The 18,755-nt window shown below is 34.7% G+C and overlaps 1 protein-coding gene across 1 annotated transcript; it reads right to left on the reverse strand.

Annotated features, from left to right (window-relative positions):
* Positions 1-3,438: 3,438 nt before the first annotated feature.
* LOC140152596 (uncharacterized) lies at positions 3,439-18,362 on the reverse strand. The gene is made up of 7 exons (XM_072175002.1): positions 18,206-18,362; positions 15,094-15,635; positions 12,650-12,735; positions 9,936-10,022; positions 8,697-8,807; positions 4,462-4,648; positions 3,439-3,792 (listed from the first exon to the last, which is right to left on the reverse strand). Exons 2-7 carry the CDS (start codon positions 15,431-15,433, stop codon positions 3,560-3,562), a joined length of 1,044 nt encoding a protein of 347 aa, XP_072031103.1. The 5' UTR covers positions 15,434-15,635; positions 18,206-18,362; the 3' UTR covers positions 3,439-3,559.
* Between the last annotated feature and the right edge of the window lie 393 nt (positions 18,363-18,755).

Below are 18,755 nucleotides of genomic sequence, written 5' to 3' on the forward strand. Positions count from 1 at the left end.
ATGTGGGATGGGACTTCTATTGCTATACTTGCAATTACTTATGTTTTTCTCGTTTCTTGCTTTCTTTTTATTGACAACATAAGTCATTTCTCTTTTGGAATAAAAGGTAGCCCTGAAAAGGGCTGTTTAGTTTCTCTTTGGTTCTTTTGAAGTGAGTTTACTGTGTTGCTCTGCTCTCTACCTGGTTGCCTCCGTGACGAATACAGGTTTCAGCCCTAGTTCTCATTGCATTAATTGCGTTGCGTACCATCCTTAAGGCCTTGCGCCGGATACTTCATGAATGCAGCAGTAATCTGGGGTTGCGAAGATGTTTGATGCTAGCTGGTGATCCTCGCTTATAGTGAATGCTTTCCCAAGACTAATGCTATTATCTATCCATGTCATTAACCGTGTGTTTCGTTTAAATCTTTGATGTAGCCAAACCTCATCCGTGGACAGAGTGAAAATCGGGTACATTTCTTAAAGAGGGCATATCTTCAAAAATTGTGAGCCGATTGAAAGAATTGTTTTGGTTTATTAAAGCTAACGATTTAGGGTTTCTTTACATATCAAAATATATTTGATCAACGTTTCAGAAATAGGAGAAAAAGAGGGCGCAATGTGGGGCCTCTTTTTTTTGGGACACCCTGTACATCAATATTAATTGGACATTCGGGTCTCAATACTCTTATTTACAACTTTCAGAAACATGATAAAAACAACCTTAACCTTTAAATTTTGCAATACACACATTAACAATGCATATGATATTGTGTCTGTTTTGAATTCCTAGCTTAGACAGATAGACGGATGTCTTGGCAGGTTGCTTGTACTTTGATTTGTAAAGATGACAAATGTTAGGCAACTACACTACTTAAAAAATTAAAGAATCAGAAACTGGTAATCCTGATTTTCATTCTTTCTTTTCTGTTCTCATGGTGTAATATATAATGTATTAATATAAAAATAGCTCAAATTATTCACCACACAGTTTAATTCCCTGGCAGACTATTTATTTGACTCAATGGAGCAAATTAATCATTTGTCTAGAAAATCAATTTTAATTTTTCACTGGTATTCTTGCTCATAGCATGAAAGAAAGAGATAAATGCTCATAGTACATGATACAATATGCCAGGGCCGTAGCAAGGTTGAAAAATGTGGGGCGGCCAAATTACAAATATATGCCAAAATTGAAATAGAGATATAAAAGAAAACATAACAAATTTCTCAAAAAGTGGGATGGCCATGGCATCCCCGGCCGCCCGCTTGCTATGGCCCTGCAATATGCTTACAACTGCATCACAATGGAAATTGCAGTTTTCTGAGATAAACAAAAACAGGACTTTCAGAGATCCATCAAAGACCCAAAAATCTTTGTGAAGTCACTTAAAAATGGTTTATATTTTGGGAGAAAACCATTAACACATGATTATCTTTTCAGAAATATTGACCAAATATGAAAGAAACTGAAAGGTTTATGTCCATCTTTAAAATTGCATCCATATTCGAGTCGCGCAGAATTTGTTATGCCTGAGCTTAAGGCCAGAGTAATGGAAGACACATTCGTCCACGCCCGAATTTGAGATTTCTCGATATTTATCAACACTAAGATGTATTCTTTCACTTGAAACTGATAAAATACAACTTCCTAATATTTATTCAGTATTTTTGCTTGAGTTTATTTCACTCTTTTCAACTCTAAAAAGTCACATGGCTCAAGACAGCTTAGTAAATTGGCGGGAAATAATGAGTCAGAAATGCGCGAATGCGAAATATTGTGATTACTGCGCGATTCAGCGTCAAGGTGACGCAAGCATAACTCTGCTTGGCGTATGTCCAACGCAGTCAAGGCGATTCGGTATGTTGTTAACACCAGCAAATGTGATGTAAACAAAACAAAAATTTGCAGTGAAAAAGCCACTTAGATTTTTTAATTATTTTGGATTTAGAAGCACTAAAAGCAGACATTATAGATTCATTGGTGCAAAAAGATGCATATTTAGACCACGCACCAGATACAGCTTTTACAAGCGTGAAAGTCTTGCCGTTTAAAAATATAAGGACGTTTTGTGCATAAATTTGACATTTTTTTACTAAAACGTCGATTTCTCAGAGTTCATTTTTGACAATATTGTACAATTTTGTGACAAGATAACTCGAAAAATATGAAAGATAAAGGTAAACTTTTTGCACTATCGTTTAGAGCCAATCAAAGTCTAGGGAAGGTTTTCTCATTTTTTCAAAATATTTGTTTTAAATAAAAATATACACCATTATGTGCAATTTTTAGCTTAATAGAGTGAGAAAAGTGCTTTTTTCACATGTTTTTGCAATATTTCAAAAAATAAGACTAATTTCAAAAAATAAAAAACCTTCCCTAAGTTCATGTCTCTTCTCCATGAAAAAGTAACTAAAATTTTTTTACTCGAACGAATTTTTTTAAGTTGTCACAAAAAATTGGGGTAAAAGTGCATTTTTGTGATTTTTTCAAAAACTCGAGATTTTTGAACAAATCTGACGTCACCATGGGATTCCTTGACTCATTTCCTTTCCAAAAATGTATAGCTTTATATATTTTAGACATACAATTCAAAAATAATTATGCTCGAAAAGGTCCATGTTCTCTCCCATTACTCTGCCCTTAAAGAATTCTCATGATATGTAAACATAGTTTATTTATTGTAGGGATTAGTTACTACATTAGTAAATATTATAAAGATGCAAATATTACATATGTGGATGGTATAGTGTCCCTAGGCAAGTGGATGGCAGGCGCCATATTTTTTGTGTTTTACCATTTAACTAAAAAACAGCAGTATACTTCTTTATATTAATACATTAACCCAATGTAGGAAGTGAGTAAAGAAAGCCATAGGTCTTGCAGTTCTTGTGGTTAAAATTAACCCCATCGTTGTTAAAATGACTATTATAGGTCAAATCTCTTCTTAAAAAATAACCCTTTTATCTAAGAGTAATTTCAACATGAAACGCCGTAAAAAGAGTAACATTTAAGAGTGTACAAACTCATACTCCAAAACTGTAGGTCATTTTTGATCTATGGTTGATGAATAGAGGTTACTGGACTCTGCCACCATAATCAGTACATTCAGCTCACGTAAAGACTGCTGTGGATCCCCTTCAGATGTGTTATGGAGGATGGACTTCAGTGTCACCAAAGGTGGACCATTTTGGTCAAGTTTAACATACTCATTGTAAAATCCATCGACACATATTACACACCCAAAAAGGAGAGGATGCGTCATCAACAGGTATAGAGACCTTTTCAGGAGGACCTTGATGAAAAATTTTGATCATATATTCAACCATACAATTCCGTTTGAATGCATATTTGACTATACACTGCCTCAAGACAGTAAGAGCAATGTGGTACATGATTAATGCTGGTATGTGAACCAATGCGCTCCTGATAGTGTGTGATTGGTTGTGGTGTTTTTGAAGATTTCCGATCATCTCCTGGAAAGGTCTATCTGTCTTGGGAGAGCTGTAACCCAGACTATTCCATATTCAAAAATGCGCTTGTAAAATAGTCACAGCCACTGCTATTCCAATTTTTTTGCTACGAGTCAAAAAATTCATCTTTATCTTCTGCCCACCGATTGTTATTTGTAATTTCATCGCTCACAGCGCTACTGAGGCCAGCTTCTTTCCTTCGTGCCTCAGCACTTGTTAGTGGTTGAAATCGCTTGGAAGGACTACTTCGGCCATCATATATTCGTTCTGATTTTGTAGTAGCTGCAGATCCATATACTGTACGGGATCCATTCTCACCATCTAGCCAGGAATCAAGATCTGTTGAAAATGTGAAATAGAAAATTGAAGAGATCATTTTTATGCATCCAGTACAAAAAAGGCAAGAAAGCACATAGAGTGAACTGTTTGTTTTCTTTAAATTAAAAGTTTGAATGATAATTCCTATGTGACAATAAAGATTCATACACTCCTATATATATAGCAGCCAATCAGAAAAGCTGTTAGAAAAATATGCGGAGTGTATTAATGTCTAATAACACTGTACTATGCGCAGTGCTTTCAACGATTCGTATTGCGTATCATTGATTCAATTTCCTTGCAGGTGGATGCATTCGTATTTGCTCATATTATTTTGACATGAATAGTAAAAATCACAGGATATTTTTGTGTGTAGACAATAGGTTATATTTTAAACTGCATAAGTAAGATACGTTTTTGATGTTGATGTGTCTAATGTACTCTCCCTTCATCTCAGTGGATGTGCATTCATATTTTGTCAAATTTTTCTTTCAACAAGTAATACATGTACATAGTTATTAACTTATATAATTAAAAGGGTAGAAGTGCATGCATTAGCAAAGAGAAAGTACAAAACATGACAGTATAAAGCAAAAAAATCCAATGTCTAAGATTCAACTCAGATCTTTTAAGATTGATAACTAACACTTGTACCCAAAACATATAAGCATCCTGTGCACACACACATACCATCTTCTGCATTGAATGTATCATCATTCTCCATATCAAAGTTCATTTCCTCTCCCTCTACATCATCTAGACGTTTAATTTTCTCTCTAGCTCTCTGAGCCCTCAATTCCCGTTGCTTCTGCTTAGCTTTGATTTCAGCTTGACGCTTCTCTCTGTTTCTATCTGCTGATGATATTTTGTCATCAAGCTGCAACATAAATTACATTATATTTTATGCATTTTTGTGTGTAAAACTTGTATACTTGTAATGATATATTGTAAGAATTAAATTGACAAAACCAAACTGGTAGGAGGCAACAACAACTTGATTATATGGCATGACGGGGGTATGCCTGTGCCACTTGAGCTTTGAAACCCTAGCTCATTTTAGGGGTAATTAATTTTCAGTGGCGGCACTACAGGGAGGCAAGGGGGCATTTACCTCCCAATATTTTTCTTGCCCCCCCCCCCCCCCCACACACACACACTTTAAAATCCACAAAATTACGAAAACCTTTTGCAGTAATTTTAGAAATTCATTATTTTCTCTCCTGAAATTCACTTTGCCCCCCCCCCCCATGCTACCTGAAAAAATTCTTGATACTACCACTGGTAATTTTACTTTAAAATGGCTGAATTTAGCTATTTTAGGGCAATTTCTTAAGGTTTTACCGTCGTTACTAAACCTATCGACGAAATTTTTTTAAATTGACATATTTTGTACATTAATATGTGTAGATAATAAATCAGGAAAAAAAACAGGGGGTGCCGGACCTCACTTTTGAGCTACAGCCGTTTTAAAAGAGGTGTACATTTCCAAAAATCTCTGTACGCTTCAATGGCAAAATCAGCAATTTGCCCAAAATATATCACCTTTATGCGTTGTATAAAAAAATTGTCGAGACAAAATTTTTTAATTTTATATATGTTATGAAAAAGAAAAAGCTCTGTAAAATCGCAAAAAAAAAATTGGGGTACCGGACCTAGTTTTAGCAGTAAATTGACCAAAATAGGTCAAAAATGCATTTTTTCTGCGACACCATGCGTAGTTAATTGCGTACATGGATATTTTGGTGCGTGCCAACGCGCTGGTATGAAGCGATCTGATGCCGGATCAGCGTCTATTTACGATATGGCCACAAAAAGGAATTGTCTGTTTACGCAGGAAATTTTTCACTGTAAAAAAAAAGTTACCTAAGATAGGCCTACTTAGGCTAAAAAGTGTCCATAATTAGGAACAATTATAATGATGTCGACTATTAAGGCTAAGAATATCAAAAAAATTCTTAGCCTAATTCTAATTTGGTGTATTTTAGTCACAAGCGGGTGTAAGAAAGACTCCCATTCTGCAAAGATATTGGGCCAAAGAGTTATCAAGTTACACAAAGTGAGTTATTTTCAGCTTTATGTTCACCTGACTCGAATGACCAAAAAGAGGATTTATTAAACATGTTAAAGCGAAGCGTTTGACACCATGGGCGTGGAAGTGTTTGACTATAATAGGCCTACAATTATTATAGGCATTGGCCTACTTAGCATGCTTAGTGCCTTTACCGAGAGGAAAACTTTTTGGTCACAAAACTATAGGCCTTCGGAATTATCTCGAGGTGGATTCATATCATCAATTGTTGCAGTTCAATTTAAACCAAAGTTAAACGCTGGGTTGCCTATAGCTGTAGAAAAACGTTTGGCCAATTATGATATCATTTTTGTAAATGTAGGCCTATGACACATTTTTTTAAACTGAATAGTTTTGATGGTGTTGTCTATATCGCATGCATTATGAAAATAGCAATCAAAAACATTGAACACTTGCTGCAAAACATATTCTTAGTTGGAACAATGGTGCCAAAATAATATATGTGTACAATAACATTTTCACATGTTTTTAATTTTGTTGTAGCGTGTTTCATTATGAAACGTTCTACAAACGTATAACCTTTTAATACGTAATATACCGTAGTGCTTACCCAACATTTAGGCCAAAATATTATTAAAACGAATTAACCAATTTACCCAACACTCGTTTAGGCCTAATGTTAAAAAAAACCCTGATTCTGTGTTTGTTTGGTAGGCCTATAACTTCATACCATCTATTGGACCCTACTGTCGTATAGGCCTACTTTGGGGAGGGGGTCCAGGTCCGTTATTACTGGAAGCACGCTGGCAAGATTTGGTTTGTAGGCCTACATGTTGTATTTAATATATTAGAAGCGACCACTTTTTTTGCGCTCAGCAAACATTGTTTTTTTATTTTTGGCCCTAGTTATCGCGGTGCTTTAAAAATAGCATTGACACGCTTTAACACGCATCGTTCTCTGCGATGTCTGCAACGCAACGCAAAACACGACGCGGCGTACGCACGCCTTGAAAACAGGCGCAATAGTCAAGTCGAATCGGCTGACGACGGTAAAACCTTAAGCTTAATTTATACTCGATTGCTTTTGCAGAAAAGTGATTCTCATGCATGCTCTGTGTTTACTCAGCATTTTCAGAGTGTAAAGCCGATCAATCAGTACTGATCGCTGAGCAAAAACTTTATTTGAAACAAATGAACCCATGTCTAAGATTTTCTGTCAAACATACACCATACCCAGGGATCATCTGGTAATGAACAATGTAAGAGAGCTTGGCTAAGAAAAAATTGATAAGAAAAAAACAATGAAATCAAAATGGAATTTGCATGATGACCTTTTGAAAACTATTAATATTGTGTGGGCATAGAAATATGACTATCAATTCAGATGAATTTACAAATACATATTGGTACTTCTTATATGTTCATCCCTACTCTTGGGTATCTCAATTGACTATAGGCAAAGCGCTGACATGGTTTGTTGCCATGGTAACATGAATGTTTTATAGAAAAAGTGGGAGACAAAGTCAGACAAAGTTGTGAGCATGCTGAAGTAGGATATTGGGTAAACTAGGCCTATGTGTTACAATGCTCTACATTTTGGTTCAAATCACAGCATGTCATGTATCACTTGGGTCTGTTACTACCTCCCCAGGCAGGCAAGTGTTGGTAGCAAAATACTAACCGTATATCTTCTTCGAGTCAGTAAAGTAAAATCAAATTTTGAGATTTTCTCAAAAACTATTACTCTTTGCATGAATCTGTTACGCGAGTTGGATTCTTTGAATCATTTCCTTTCTGAAAATGCATATCTTTATATACTTCTCATCATTACATATAGAGATACAATAAAAAACAATATCAAAATTGACTCGAGGAAGATATACATTCTATAGGTTCCTTAGATTTTCATGTCTAGCATGATTGAATTCTAATTGTTTGTGGGGGTAGTAGATCACATCATAAATATTGTATTCAGTGCAGTCATATTTTGCTATTAAATAATATGTTTGTTTCTAGATAATCATGTTGTTCTTTTTTTAGATATATAAAATACCTTCTGTTAAAAAAATTTGCAATTTTAGTTCATTTCATTCTGTTATTTTAGAATTCCAACAAAGAAATTCATGTGAAGATATATTTTAACATTTAACCTACTTTGCAAGAAATATTTAGAACCACAATTCTGACACATAAAAATAAATAAGTTAATGAAAAATCGTTCATCTTGGCACAGGCCCTAATCCCAGATAGATTCAATGAAAAGTCTGAGTTGATTGAATAACCAGATTAAAAGGTTGGACAAGAAATCCACACTCTGCAAATTGGAGGGATTTAAATGCCAGTGAATTTTCCTGTGAGCATATGAAAAATACTACCCTTCTCATGCAGGTAATGAACAGGCCCGTAACCAGGATTTATTTGGGGGGCTGATTTTGAAAAAGTGGACTTTTTTTCAAAATTTGGACCTTTTTGGACTGGGAGTGGATTTAAAAAAAGTGGAATTTGTTTCTAAAATTTGGACCTTTTTTGACCAATTAATGTTTTCTGCTGTTTCAGTGTGCATGTTCTCATCGTTGATGGTTTGGTGGACTGTCATGTAGATGTAAGCGTGATCCTAAAAATGCCTTTCACATTGACCAAAACTAATTACAAGACCTCTTCTACATTGAGGCTGGCTTTCCCTTTTAAAGGGAATTTTTATTTGACCAAAAAGGCATAAAAAGCCTATTTTGTTGCTTGTTACACTCGCAAATGTGACTTTTTGGGCATTTGGGAATTGGGGGAGGCGTCCACCACAGCCCCCCTGGTTACGGGCCTGGTAATGAAAATACTTGTAGTCAATGAAAGGGATTTTTAAATAACTAATATTTATTTTTAAACCATATAATAGTCTTACCTTTTGTTGATGGTGCTGTTGTTGTTCTTGGTTTACAAATTCTTTGGCTGCCAATAGTTCTTTTCTTCTTCTGGAAGTTTTCTTGCTACTTTTTCCTCTGTTCATTAATTCCTGCCGTATGCAAACATTACATTGTTTTATTGTTTGGTGCTTCAAATAACCTAACCAAATATGGTGGGAGGGTTACAGCATAACTCTTCAGCTAATAAGGGCCCAGGATGTTTCACATAACCATTGGAAAGTCAAGACAAAAATAGAGATGCCACTTTTCAGTAAATTTCCTGATTTCAGGAAATTATAAAGAAAGTAACTTTTCACTCTACCATCCTATATAAAGGAATATTTTTCAGGAAATTTTGACAACAAGTGGCATCTCTGCAAGAAGAACAAGAGTTTATGTGAAAATAGAAATTAATTTTACAATGTGTTTTCTACTAATCATTGCAGTAAATGGGTGTGGCAGATATCATATTCCTGCTTGGTTGAAAACAGCTGCCTGCTATCACAGACAGCAAAAAATATAAAAACAAGAAAGAAATTAGATCAAATATGAATTATTTCAGCTATACATCTTTTTGTGTGGGATGATGTAACAAACCTGGTCGAAGCAGCCAAAATATCGATTTTCAATATCTAAATCAATATATTATTGACAAATAACACTTTGATGTTTTGCAAAAGTTCATTCTACAAATCATACGATATAAAATGATCAATGCAATTTTTGCCAAAGCTCACTACCATTCGCAAGATGATGTATGTGAACTACCAAATCGCAACAGTTTTAGATAGTTGCTAACCTATGGGCACTTTGTGATCTACACCCTCATCCACCCAACTTAATCCAAACAAGTTGTGATTTTTATTCAATCAGAAACCTAGGACTACATAATGTTTGTGTGAAATAAGCTTCCTTGCAGATTCAGTCATTTGACAAAGATATCATCCAATTTGTACATGTATTTCCTGGCTGTCAACAGCCCAAAATTACATCACAGTGGCCTATGAGGCACCGCAATGTGAACAATTATGCATAGTAACTTGTAAATTCAATGTCCGAATCAAATGAAAATTTTGGAAATAAGCTTCTTACATGGATATTAATTTTGTGGTACATGATACTATAGAAAGAGGATGCTAAAATCCTGATAAACCTTCAATGAGAACAAACCTTCAATGAGAACTCATGTAATGTACTAATTGATGTACGTTGTATTGATTACAAAAGTTGAATATTACCTGTTGTCTTCTTTCTTCTGTTAGTCTTTGTTTCTCAGCTAACATTTCAGCAGTTAATGATGGTGGTTTGGCAGCTGGATCAAACATCTGTTAATATACAAACAAAACTCAGCTTGAGTGTAATTCTAGGCGAGATCGGGGGTGAATCCCAATATTTTGATAAGGGGTGGACCATCCAGTCACACTCCCCTGTTGAGACCAATATGTAGGTTTCTGACCAAATTTAACCTTATGTTTGGCCATTATAGCCTAAAAAATGTAAACTTTTGTGCTCTTCATGTAAATTTGTTCAACTTTTGCACCATTTGCACCATATTTACCATTTTAACTGCAATTGGCAATTGCCCCTCCCCATGTCAAAAAAGAAACTGGGGGAGGTGAATCCCAATATTTTGATAAGGGGTGGACCATCCAGTCACACTCCCCCCTGTTGAGACCAGTATGTAGGTTTCTGACCAAATTTAACCTTATATTGGCCATTTTAGCCTTAAAAATGTCAACTTTTGTGCTCTTCATGTAAATTTGTTCAACTTCTGCACCATATTTACCATTTTAGCTGCAATTGGCAATTGCCAGCTCCTCCCCCCCATGTCAAAAAGAAATCTCTGCCACAGAGTGAAATAATTTCACCAACCCAGCCATGGCATGGACTGAAATGCATGCTTTGTTATATTGAATGTTTTCGAATCACACCAATTTACCCAAAATTGTTCAAGTCTGAATGCTCTTGAATTTTCTTTACTCAAGCGAGGGATCAAACTACACCTACAAATTCTTCACACATTCATATCAAATGGGGGAAAGCAGTTTTTTGAAGATTGAAAGGGAAGAAGATCTACAATACTGAGCAATACTCTTTGTGTGAAATGATTAAAACAATTTAAAAGTGAAGACATTCATCCATTTTCTTTCTTGCTGCATCTGGTGGTCAATTTGATCCACTTCGATTAGAGTCACAATTTATGGAAAATTAATTATCATCACCTAACTTACTCAAATGTTGAAATGCCCAAGTCCCGGGGGCCCAAGTCCCTGACATCAGTGGCGGCGCCACGGGGGCATGAGGGACAAATGCCCCCACCAGAACTCTCCCCCCATTTCCCCCAGTAGAAACCCAAAATTACGAAAATTTCCATAATTTGCTGCGATTTTGCACAAATTTGGTGATTTTGAATTCACTTTGCGCCCTCAATCCCCCCTCCCCCGGAAAAAAATGTCCATTTTATTTCCATATCATCATTGCTAACTTTGGTTACATGTAATGTATGCATAAATGATGGCTGTGTCTTCTAGTAGGCCTATTAATAAAACATTGAATTTGATTAATGCATGTAATATACAGTGGCAGACAGGCAGTGCTGGGGTATTTACTTCCCCTTCATTCCCTGCCCCCGGGCAAAAATATCACAGAAATCCACTATTTTGGGCCAAATAAAACAATATTGCCAAATGTTAGTATTGTTTCCAACCCCATTTCATCCCCCCATCCATCCTGGCACTGCCACTGGTAATAACTGCCTTGCTGCGGGGTTTTAACTTTGTTTGGTTTGGGTGGGACTTCACAAAAATACCTAACTTTAAACCAAATTTGACAAAAACCAGACCTAAAATCATACCAAATTTTGATTAAAAATTTTGACAAATTTTCCTTTTTCAATAAAGTTTTGAAAAAACAAACTTTTCACAAACCAAATGTTCATGAAATTAATTAAAAGTCTAAAACTAAATGGCTGCACATGCAGTAATGCACCCGAATCTACCACACATCCCTGTACCCTCATTTCCATTAAGATCTTTCCTCCGGGCTTGCTGCTAATTGCCATTATACATTATGAATGACTGATTACCAGAAGTGTGTGCATGCCTAAGAATCTTAATGAATTGTCAATTAAACTGTGATAAACAGCCATTGATTACTCAGGTTACAGATAACAATGAGTGGCATCCTCATTTATCACAAGTGAGCAAATTTAATCTAAACACAAGTTGTGTCTGGCTTGTCTTTTGATTTATTTGTCATGAGCGATGCAAGTAAATTATGTAGGCTGGAAAGCTTCATCCTTTATTTTAAAGCTAAATTATTGCAAGAAACACAATGTATGTATAAGAGCAAATATTATTTCTGTGTAATTTGAAATGACAACAAATGCATTACACCCGGGCATTACAGTTTCCAAATTATTTATCGGTATTTTAAAAGAATACCATCCAACCACTTTATTTTGTAAACCACAGTAAAGATTCTATGTTTAGTTTTGTTAAAATCATCCACATAAACATGTTAGATTAAAGACCCATTCAGTGATCCCAGCGCAAGTGTTACAATATTAAAATTGGTTACAAATTGCTTAAGGATAAGTCATTTGGTATTTTTGAAATGACAAATTTGCCAAAAAACGAAGAAAACAGCAATACTGACGATGTTGAAGCCCCATTCAAATACATGTAGCTAATTTAGATACTGTCAGTATCTGATTACAGATTCGTGTAAAATGACATATTTTGTCTGAACCACTCGCCCCGGCCACTCGCCGGCTATGTTAGCACATCTATGACAATGACAAAGGTATCAAAATCTGAATTTTGATGATTTTACGATCGTCTGGATGAGCAAATCACTGAATGGGCCTTTAATAAGTGTATGTACTGTAGAGATAGCAGAGTGTGTTAGTGTTATGCACTATTGTATGTTATGTAAAGTATATTGAATTTACCTGCAATCTTTTAGGTGGATGTTTCTTGATAATACTATCTTTATTTTCATGTACAGCAACTTCAAATGCTACTCCTCCTCTGAGGTCTGTATAAGAAATTCACAAAAAAAGAAAGATTGATATACATTGTACAACAAAATGATTAATATACAATTACAATGTGAATCAGAGTGAATGTAGCTATATATGCCTCATTGATCGATATGTACATCACCGATTCCAATTCAATTATGGATTATATAGAACGAAACCCAGACAGCAAAATAGGTTATGGCTCTCTGCATGTGGTGAAGTCAAGTATAAGCTAAACCTCACCTGAAGTACACATGGTATCCCTTATGAAACACAGTAAAAGCAAATATAAATTGTTTTCCTGTATTTACAAATCAGCACACAATTAGTTCTTTAAAAACTTCTTTAAGAACTATACATGGAGTAGAGTGGCAGAAGTGAATTTTGAATCCATAATATATGAGAAAGGCCGTTTCTTTAATCCTTTTTTCTTTTAACACACTGTAATAAAGCGCTTGCTTAAGAAACCCATTTTGAAGTTTCAATATTTAAACAAGTCTTGTTACTTAATCATTGATTTCATAACAAACATCATGAGGATGATACATATAATTTGAATTTAAAATAGGAAAAATAAAATTTGAAAATTTGAAAGTTGCACCAAAAGCAAGTAATATCATATTTTCAAATCTAAAGCATAACTGTATTTTTTCAATTTTATATTCAAAATGTTTGGTACAATCTACACACAGAAATTTCAAACTACATTTTCTCATTAACGGTTTATATTCCACCACAAATTTATGTCTTGTAAAATATTAACCCAATTTGACTTCTATCAGATTGATAACATCAGACATAGTCAGAATGAACCCAAAGGGAGAAATTGTCTATGGAATTGACAGCAGTCTCTATGGCTACCATTTGTGAAGCAACCATGGCACAGCACAGGAGCAAACATGGCCATTTACTTAAGAATTGGCACTGATGATTGTGTCCATCAGACTAAGTCAATTTGAAGTCAATTGAAGCTACAATGAATGATTGACTACTGCTGATTGCTATATAAATGTCACCAAATAAAATGCATGGTGAAATTTAAAATGATACAACTTTTTCAGTGGTTTTATAATGAATATATCAAACATACCACTGTTTTGCTGGTTTGTGCTGCATAGTTTGTAACAGATGAATTACATGTTTTATGGATGAGAAAACGCTGCAGGGATGAACATAAAAATTTTCACTATCACTTTTTTTGCTTTTCTAAACACAACAATCGCTGCTAATAAACAACTTTTTTTAAATGGGCTTAAACTATATTCAGGGTTTTCTGTCACTAATATTATATTAGTATATTTCACTGCAATTTATTGTTTCCCTAATGAATTTTTCAAAACAAAAAATAAATTAATTAATCAAAATAAGCAGGACACACACAGAGTATCTAAATCACACCAAACTTGCTAATGTCCTGGAAATTATGTATCATAAGTGTTTATTTGCCCTAAATATGGTGAATAAAATGTTAATAGGTACATGTAAGTAATAGATGGATATTGCTCGATAACACTATCATTGTTTCATTTTAGAGCAACTTCATGTTTGTCATTGTTGTCATCTTCATCATAATATTATGAAGATCTACTCATTTGTATTATACAAGTACAAGGTTGAATTAATATCTTTGAAGACACCTGTCCCGACACATTTTGGGTCAAACTCAAATTAAGGGAAGGGGTATGAAGCGTTTGGACAGTATTTATTGTGGGACATTAGAGCACATCAGACATATCAATTGCATTCTGAATACGAAGAATGTCCTTCTGATATCAAATAATTTTGATTTTTGAAATTGCAATGTAATACACATTTTATGGCAAATCATTAAAATTGATATTTTTCATATTTAACAGTACTTGAAGTAAACTTTATAAATCTGATGATTTATACTTAAAGTGTATGTAGGTGGAATGAAAAGCCGACGATCAATTGAAAATTTTGACCTTTCGTATTGAAGATATGGATTTTTTTTCCCAAAACACCAAAAAAAAAGAGGTCTTTTGGGAAAAAAAATCCATATCTTCAATATAAAAGGTCAAAATTTTCAATTGATCATCGGCTTTTCCTCCCAGCTACATACACTTTAAGAATATATCATTAGATTTATAAAATTTATTTCAAGGACTGTTATATGTCAAAAATTTGAAAAATATCAAATTTTAATAATTTGTCATAAAATTTGTATTATATCGTGAATTTCAAAAAATGAAAATTATTTGATATCAGAAAGATATGCTTCGTATTCAGAATGCAATTCGATACGTCTGAGGTGCACTCATGTCCCACAAAAAATACTGTCGAAACGCCATAAACGCTCATTCTAGATCCCTTAAACAATTGATAAAATAGTTAACATCCAAATCACTCACCTTCATGTTCATCATGTTCTTCCGTCTCATTATGGTTCTCTTCCATCTTATGTCCATTTGGAATCAGCCTTTCATTATCATTATGGACCACATCAGGTGGTGGATGACGCCTCCCATCAGCTGTCTTAGCACTATCAATACCACTGTCCCTACATGTACTTCTGCTTCCTGGTCGAGGACTACGAGGAGGTCCAGATGAGTTCAATGAATCAGCATCTGCTTCATGTTGTTTCTTCAGCACCTGTTTCCTGAGATTGTCACTACTGGCATGATGGTCTGCAGGTGCAGTCAGACTGGCCAGGGAACTACTGCGACTAGCACTGGAGCCACCACAACCCATCGTATGAAATTGCTTGAATGTCTTGACAAATCCAGTTATGACATAGTTTCCATAGATGATTTCAGTGTCACATATTAAGCATGATAAGAGTGGTTAGCAAAAAAAAAAATGGAGCTGGTATTTTTATCCTGTCATTGATCTTGATTTCTGGCTCTGGCTTGGATCATCAGTTAGATCTTGCATGCAGTGCAGGTCAGATCATCTGAGATACGATGCAATAAATGGAAACAAAATGCAAGAATTTAGCATATGAGTAAGTTAAAAATGTAATCAAATAAATTCTTCTTTTTAGACACCCACCACAATTATAAAATCTTTGTGGAATAGAAGGGTAAGGAGAGTAGGGGTCTCAGAGGTTGGTCAGGTTGACATGCATTGTATAAGCCAAAATATTTTTACTTTGAAAGCCTTTTTTGTTTATAATGGGCATTTTAGTAGCTTTTGGTGTCTCTATTCATACACATGTAGGGGATAATACCTTTGGCCCTTCTGACAACTTACCCTTGATATACACCTGCATTTTTCAGAAATGTGGGAACAATAAAATTGCTGATTTTGTCAGTAATTTTGGAGCAATCTAAGCTGTCTACAGTAGATAGCAAGTAGGCGCGTGAATTCTGTGGAAAGTTGCCCTGTTGATTTATAAATGCACATTTATATTAATGACATCTATAATAGGCCTATTCATATATTCCAATAAGATGGCATTACAAAATAATATTATACTCATTAGATTCATCTAGTTCCAGAAACCAGTGTGTTCTGAATTGGTAAGTAAAATAAACCGTACTAGGTAATTTTCGGTAAAATAAAACAGGTCTCAAAAACAGACAAATATCTCAAAAATATGATGCCTGGTTAGAAAATCAAAAGGTTTCCTTCAGAAAATTCTTTTTTACTTGGAATACATATTATACTAAATAAGATTGATCGCTAAAAACATGACGCATGGTGAAAATCAAAAGGTTTCCTTCAAACAATGCTATTTTACTTGGAATATATATCATTCTAAATGAAGATTAATTGCCTCTAGTATTCAGAATATCTTTAAGTGCCTTTTGTTTTGATCAAAATGAATAGTTTGCAATGCCCATAAGTGCAATATTGGAGGCCCAATGGTTAAAACATGATGCATGGTTAGAAAATCAACTTTAATGCAACTTTAAATGATGAAATATAATACATGTAGTACTTTTATTCATCAAGTTATTACAACAAGGGGGTTATCATTTAAGACCATAGTTACATAAAACACAGATCATACCAAAAAGGTTTTATAAAAAAACCTCAGAGGTTAAAAATGATTCAACAAATAGGGCAGGTTTTGAGTTGTGCAAAAATAATATAACATTTGGCAAATGACTTGCACAATAACAGATGTATATACTTTTAATGGTTTTCAAACAGCTCCTTTTACTAATAGGCTACAGTACATGTACATATTATACAGGTAGGAAGTAAAGATGTTCAAAAAGTTCTTGCATATAATAAACAAGATATCTTACAATGCACAGCTCACAATAGGCACATCAAATTGCAATTCACCCTAATAATCAAGAACATGGTTAACTCTAGCACTTGGGCCCTTTTGAATGATACAATTTATTTGCATGAATCAATGATAAACTTGATCCAAGTTTCAGGAATATTTCTAGGAGAATTAAGCAGGTGTGTTTGAAGACATAATAATTGCTTCAATCAGCTGTCAATCTAATTTGAATAATTGCAAAACTAATTAGTAAACCATTTAAGGGGGTACTACACCCCTCGATAGATTTGTGTCTATTTTTGCATTTTTCTCAAAAACTAATAACACAGTGGTAACAAAAGTCATGTATATTATAGGGGCAAGGTATCCAATTACTACACTGGAATTTCAGTGACCTAAGACAAGCGGTTCGTTATTTATGATAAGAAATTAGGTACCGCTAGGATGTACCTCATTTCCGATCATATCTACTGAACCGCTTGTCTTGAGTCACTGAAATTTCAGTGTAGTAATTGGGATCCATGCCCCAATAATCTACTTAATTTTTGTTACCAGCGTGTTATTATTTTTTGAGAAAAATGCAAAATTAGTCACAAATTTACCACAGGGGTGTAGTACCCCCTTAACTATCCAAATGTGTAAATTAGTATAATTGTTACACTAAATACACCCTAAAAGATAAATAGGATTACGTAAATTACTTTTTAACAAATTATTGGCAAACAAATAAATTTCTATCAAATTAGCTCATTAACCCTAACGCCCTAGCTGCTTTTTAGCGAGGGGGAAGGAAGGAGAAAAGAAAGATGAAGAAGAGAAATCTTTTTATAAGAAGCTGAAGTCTTGCTTGCAGGACTAGGATTCATCAGGATGGATGATCTGTTTAGTTGTACTTTTAGTTCCAGCAACTGTAACACAGTATCTTCATTTATCATTAGGACAATATTGGATGGATGTCATTATGTTTATGATAAACACTGAAGTCTTGCTTGCAGGACTAAGTAGCACTGTGCCATGACAGAGACGATTGGTTGTAAGTTGGACTATTTTCTTTATCCTGACTAGTCTACAGCTTGATCGATCTACAGCTGATGACCATGATGACATGTATGTATATGCTTGTATTTTTGTGATACGGGAATTATTTTCAGAATACTATGACTACTTATTAGTATTTGTGCATTGAGCTACATGTACTTCTTCTGCTGCTATGCATTTGTGCTCAAAGCTGCTCAACAACCTGTTCAGGTAGCGTAAAGTTAAATACATGTAGTAGTGCTTACCTTACAGCTAGCTCCTTACAGCATGACAACTAAAACATCGTACGAAGTTGGCTTTGGTGTCAAACGAGATGAAGAATTCTATAAACTTTCTCCACTCTATTTACCTTTGAAACTGTTTTACTACCATACTGATGCACATAGCATCATCATTGATTTATCGATACCTAGTATTACCTACTAGCACTTAGTACTAGCTCTTGGTCTGTCTGGTTCATAACTTTTTATTCTTCCAGGATGTTATGGTAGTTTCGTATTCACCGACATTGGCTCTGCACTTTTACGCGACGATATCGTGCATTTCTCCCAATCCAATGATTGAATAGGTACAGAGCGATCACAAACTGATAATGAGAACAATGATCTACCACCAGGGATATAAATGCTACCACTCTCATCAGCGTCACATGTTGCTATGAGACAGGTGGACGATTTCATTCCCAAAAGGGTGACATTGATTTAAAATGCAATTATTTTACGGTTATTTAAATATTTTTGCCTTTTTTGGTTGTCTTAACTCAAGAACAACAACAACTTAATGTTGTACAAGGTG

Source organism: Amphiura filiformis, chromosome 5 (genome assembly GCF_039555335.1).
Source record: "Amphiura filiformis chromosome 5, Afil_fr2py, whole genome shotgun sequence".
Lineage (NCBI taxonomy): Eukaryota > Metazoa > Echinodermata > Ophiuroidea > Amphilepidida > Amphiuridae > Amphiura > Amphiura filiformis.

Excerpts from the sequence above, each read along its gene's own strand:
- LOC140152596 (XM_072175002.1), bottom strand. The coding sequence starts at position 15,433 with ATGGGTTGTGGTGGCTCCAGTGCTAGTCGCAGTAGTTCCCTGGCCAGT. Across the intron at positions 8,808-9,935 it reads CAGAAGAAAGAAGACAACAG|GAATTAATGAACAGAGGAAA; the intron begins GTAATATTCAAC and ends TGCATACGGCAG. Across the intron at positions 4,649-8,696 it reads AACAGCACCATCAACAAAAG|CTTGATGACAAAATATCATC; the intron begins GTAAGACTATTA and ends TTTATGTTGCAG.